General features: G+C 39.0%; 1 protein-coding gene across 1 annotated transcript; it reads left to right on the forward strand.

Annotated features, from left to right (window-relative positions):
* The first annotated feature begins 568 nt into the window (after positions 1 to 568).
* LOC137997714 (uncharacterized) lies at positions 569 to 5,347 on the forward strand. The gene is made up of 2 exons (XM_068843924.1): positions 569 to 724; positions 4,207 to 5,347. The coding sequence occupies exon 2, from the start codon at positions 4,212 to 4,214 to the stop codon at positions 5,241 to 5,243; it is 1,032 nt and encodes a 343-aa protein (XP_068700025.1). The 5' UTR covers positions 569 to 724; positions 4,207 to 4,211; the 3' UTR covers positions 5,244 to 5,347.
* Positions 5,348 to 5,774: the final 427 nt, after the last annotated feature.

The raw sequence follows: 5,774 nt of genomic DNA on the forward strand, positions 1-5,774 counted from the left end.
CCTTTCCTTTTATATTTAGGTAAGAGTGACAACTCGGGAATTTGAGAAGTCGCTTAAATCGGATTCAATCAGGCAAATAACCACACAAAAAGCGAGAGGTTCACCACGACAATAAAGTATGGCTTTTTTATTGAGAACTTTTGCGGGTAAATATATCTTTTTCAGTTTGCTATCGAGATTCCCATACAAATCCTTATAATTGTTTACCTTCCGACTCTGGCCGCCTGTGGTTGAGGCCAAACGCTCGCAACATTTCAACGCAACATCTTGCAACATTGTTGGGCACAACATGTTGCATACGTTTGGCCACCCTGTTGCGATATGTTGCAACATGTTGGATGATGTTGGATCAAATTTGAAAACGGTCAAATTTTTCGTACAACATTTTGGATGTTGCATGATGTTGTACTCGTTTGGCCACGTTCACGCAACATTGTTGCGCTTAGGCATGCGCGTTAGGTCCACTTCTTACGCGCCAGGACTCGCTGGGGCACACGAACATGTTGCGGACCATGTTGCGTCGAAATGTTGCGAGGGCTTAGCTAGATAAAAACGAGTGAACCTGGGATACAGTCACTAAAATCTGGCGAGGCTACTCAGGGCTTTCGTTATTTCCATTCAACACTGGCCGACTTTTCGCTTTGAAAAGATAATCCATACCACTGGTTCAAATCTAAATTACTGGTGCATGGATGATTTAACGGCAAGGATACATATGCCATTCGTGAGTAGATTAATTTTACTGTCTGTCATCGGTTTCCCATGGGGTCAATATTTGTGACAACGTCATACTGCATTTCAACAACACACATATAATTAGATTAATTTTCATATTGAGCGTAGAGCGTACAACGTACAGAGCGTTGAAACGCCAAAGCTTTGCCTTGTGGTCTGGTTATAAACGAGCCGCAGAAGTTTACCCCTTTCACTTATATATTATTGTAGGGCTGCTTATTTCTTTGAAGAGTATTTCGAAAATGTTAAACGTCTTTTGAAAGTCTGTCAACTCAATAATTTGGGACAAAGTTACATAATAGAAACTCATTGCATGAATGAGATCATAAGTTTGACTTTCGTAAAATATGTTCTTTAAGGTACAAAAAACGGTGCGATTACTTTAGCACCTTTCTATACTTGTACCGGATTTCCTATGGGTGATGCTTATTAATACAGGGATATTTTTGCCCAGTTCAAAACTATGCGGAGAAAGTAGAACTTAGCAAGTGCTCTTGGTATCCAAAAAGAAAATTGGCGGTAACCATGCATAGTTAAGCTTCAATTTGGAAAAGAATGCCATACATTGCTTTGTATTTCAAAGCTTTTTACAAATATTGTTGATTAATTATCTTCGAAAAATGTCTGGTTACCCCCAATTTTCTTTTTGGATTTCAATAACACTTGTTAAGATCTGCTTTTCCTGCACATTCAGTAAACCGCGCAAAAAAACCTTTGAATTAGTAGGCACCGTCCTTAAGCATGATCTTGACATAATTTTCTTTATCCATGTCAGTTTTGCTGTGTGGGAAGTATTTCTTGGCTCTGGAATGAAAAATTTCTCCTCCAGGAAAAAAATTATATTTCCTTTGACCCATTGACTCCAGAACTGTTCCCCGTTGAGGAGGAAAATCATCTGGCCTTTAGTAGACATAGCAAAATCTACAAAGCCTCACCCCTAGGAGTCAATGGGTTGAAAAGGGGACATACATGTAGTTTTTGTGTGGATGTAGAGATTGTTAACCAATTGACTCCTGAACTCCTGAACATTAATGAGTAAAATAAAATTATTGTCTGGTGTTTGTAGACAAAGTCTCACTCCTACTCCATATAGGAGCCAGGAGGTTCAGGGTTCGAAATTAACTTTTTTATATTGGTGCCAACTGGCAAATAGATAAAAATGTTGCTGTTATTGCCAAAAAATTTTCATCTGAAAAACACATGTTTTGGATGTTTTTATGGATACCAGAAAGCAAGGACAGCGTGGTCTTGTGTTCATGTCAAGCATTGTTTTCTGCTTTCATTTTTATAAACTACCTTTTGGAGAGAAAATGTATCCGATCTCGAATGCAAATACTAAATAGAAATCCATCTGTCCATTAGTTCGTTGAAAATGTCAAAACCTTCTTTTCTTGCATAACAGCCACGGGAACACAAGTCACATTCTGTCGCACACAGGCCGCCATGTTGTTCGCACCAGGCTACAACCATGCTACATTTCTCGCACCAGTCCCTTGAACCTCTTTACTGAGTTGTTGGTTTTTCGCCCACAATGTGTATTTCAAGAGAAATGTATTACATGTAGGTCCAGGCTGCTTGATGTCACGGTGTGCCTTCCTGTTCAATAGGAAAATCCTTCAGACATGTAATTTGATGCTACTCTAATTTGGAGAAGTTTGAATTTAGCTTAATAAGCCATTGTTTCCTGTGAGTGAGACTTTAACTTGTCGACCAGGGGTGTCATAGTACACCTGAGGGGTCAAGGGGTTAATCAGTCAACCCATGTACACCTAAAATGCCCTAGGACACCCCCCCCCCCCCTCTCCCATTGACAAGTAAAATAATGGCATTAGACAGAGTACAATCTATCAAGACTCACTCTCAGGGGTCAGTGGGTTAACCCATTGACTTCTGGATGTGAGACTAAATGGATTTTACTCTGTCAACACTTCCTTCAACACTTCTGTTAAGTAAAGGTAAAAGGCATAGGTCCTTATAATTTTTATGAGGGTAACATGTGCCATTGAACCAGAGTTATTGATAAACTAATTGTCTTGTGGCCATCGGTGTCTGCCTTTTACTTTACCCCCCTTCCTTCATCAATGCTCTGTTACGGGTATTCAAAGCTACAGCTACACGGATCAGAAGAAAGTGGAAACAGACATTGATGGAATGAGACAGGTCCTGATCGAACTGGCAACATGCAGCTCAGAAGACCAGGCACTCACCAACTGAGCCACACATGTCTCTTCATCTGGGGTGATACACAGGACTTGCAATAACTTGGATTACCCCATATAAAGAATTTAGTCAAGAGTGGGGAAATGTTTGGTCTTAGACCTACATTCAAATTTTCCCGAAAACAGAATAACACCAAACTATGTCCGATTGTCAACCCGGTTACGATGGGAACCTTAAGTTTTGGGGAAAATCCTTGTTTACAAATTTCAGATATGGTACATGTGTGTCCAGAAAAGCCCCTAATTACTATTATGCACAAGGATTTCGACATCACTCGTCTCGGAATACAGACAATGAATGTCCCAAAGTGTCCAAATTAAAATGCTGCTCCTCAAGTAAGGATAAACCACTGCATTTACCTTAAGCTAAAAATAATGCTAACCACCCTTACCTTACTGTTGGAAATAGGTAGCGAAGGCTTACAGACACTTCATGCTGGGTGTGCATCTACATGTAATTGGGTGCGTTTCTGGACAAAAGTGAGAAATTTTGCATCATTACCAGCAGATCATCAAATTTTAATCAGTCTTAAAAGAAGTCGGTACTGAATATTGAAAGTTCATTCTGAAGTCCTGAATTTTTCAGGCTTCTCTATGCAATTGTAAAAAAAATTGCGTTCATAACTGCAAAGATCATAGCTTCACTTGATACTTGTGATTGTAGTTAGTCCAAAAGCAGAATTTTCTCAACAATTTTGTCCAAGATTGTAGATTAGTTGAACAAGTTTTTTTTTTTTTGCAAAGAAAGATGTGTTGTAAGAACAAATTTGTACATGTATGTTAACAAGATGTAAAATTAAATGTACATGTAAACAAAGAAGTCAGCGATGATTTTCCTATGGGGTAAACAAACCTCATTTTCTCCATACATACTTTAAGTGTACTGCATTACTAGATATAGAGTGCTCATGTACTTACCATGAAAGTGCTAATGAGCAAATTATATTTGTTTTCATAGCTAGCAGCCAGTGTCTTTTCTTTCAAACATTATTACACCACTCCTATTAAATACTTTCACTTAAATCACTGTTTCTTATTAATGATGTGACATAAGTACTCACAGTGATAATATTCTCACTGCTGAGTGCTCAAGTATTTTTTCATTTCCTGTCAGGTTTCCAAAAATAATCACAACATGCAAAATACAATGTAGTCCTGTGTATTTTATGTGACACCGTGGACTAAGATCTAGATGTTTTGGCCTCAAACTCGGGTGTCAAGATGTGATCTGTTTTTATGTTACTCTTGATAGGAATCATGAGGATCACAAATATTCGTTATGGCCGGTTGGTGTTCATAGCTGTTGCCACAATTTTGATCCTGTTCATGTGCCTGTTAGCACAATTCAGCTTTCGATCTTCAGGTGGGAAAGGTATCTTGGATCATGCTAAGGAACATTTCCATTACTGGTTTCAAAAAACAGTGTTCAAACATAACTGGGAGGATATCAACTGTCGAAAAAAGCGTGCAAATGAAACAGTAGTTGAGGAAAGCTGGGTTTTGGAACTATCGAAGCAGCTTAACCTTCACATCAAGGGAACATCAGTTTTTGACAGTAATACTGGCTGCAATGAATGGCTTAAGGTGATAAGGAAAACGTATCCTGATATTAAAATTGGAGGTGCCCATAGGGATCAGTACGCGGTAGAATATGCAAAGAGGTTATTCAATGACACACCAGCCACATTTGGAACCATTGACCCAAATGGTAGGCTGACTTTTCTTCCAGATAGCACTACGTTCTCACATGCAATCAACTATGGAGGGCTAAAAGATTTAGGCGACAAAAAAATCCAATGTAATCTTGTTAGGGACCTCCTGCGTATTTTGAAACCTGGTGGTTCTTTATACCTTGGCCACAACGTAGAAGAAGACGAATGTCATGTATTAGACAAGTATTCAAACGTGGCCCTTCCTGGTTGTTATTGGTCAGAAATGTGCTTGAAGAATCGTTCTGACATTGCAGAGATCTACTACATTAAAGAGAAAGACCTCTTCGGTGCACATTCCCAAATTGACGACTGTTACACTGCAGTGTTCATTCACAAGAAAGTTATCATTTCCAAAGGAAATGATGGGCGTGAGGACCGCACACCAAGGTATATACCCCATGAGAAAATGTACTATTGTAAGGAAAAGGAAGCAGGCAGTGACACCTTGCCAGGAAAATTAAATGCTGCAATTATGCATATGAAATCTAAACATGTGGCGTTCCCTGGAGGTATGCTCCAAGGATATAAACTTGTTAAGAATTTGTACAACTCAAGGGAAAACATATCACATACTTGATTTTTCTTCAGGAGGGCACGAGGCTAAAAGCTTTTAAAGTACATGTGATTTGTGATCAGCGACAAAGATATGTCCAGCAATACACATTACAAGACGCAAAATGATTTGGCTAAAGGTCTCGGTGTCCCCTTATCGTGGTAAACACCTTCATCATTGTGGCTCTCTCACTCTGCTCTTCATAAAGTTAACCTAAAGAGTAAAGCTAAATGTAATGCTAACTTTATCTCTGTGTTTTTAACTAATAGTATGTAGTTAAATGTTTACATCAAGGGACACTTGAAGGGGCATCCGTGCATCTTTATTTGCAAAACTAGAACTGTCAAGAGGAATTCTATATCTACAGTCTTTCCTGCCAGTTCAAAATAGTGCGGATCAATTTGAAATACCCGAGTTTGAAATAATGGGGTTCAACTACACAGTTATAACTTTGTGCAACCTTAAAGTATGTCATGACTGTTCCATCTTGTTCATTTTGTCCAATATCCAATCACTGGGTTGGTGTGAGTGGTATGGGCCTTATTCATGCGGCGG

The sequence above is a fragment of the Montipora foliosa genome, chromosome 3, assembly GCF_036669935.1.
Source record: "Montipora foliosa isolate CH-2021 chromosome 3, ASM3666993v2, whole genome shotgun sequence".
NCBI classification, from domain to species: Eukaryota; Metazoa; Cnidaria; class Anthozoa; order Scleractinia; family Acroporidae; genus Montipora; species Montipora foliosa.

Bases quoted from the DNA above. Each gene is read 5' to 3' on its own strand.
- LOC137997714 (XM_068843924.1), top strand. From the start codon at position 4,212: ATGAGGATCACAAATATTCGTTATGGCCGGTTGGTGTTCATAGCTGTT.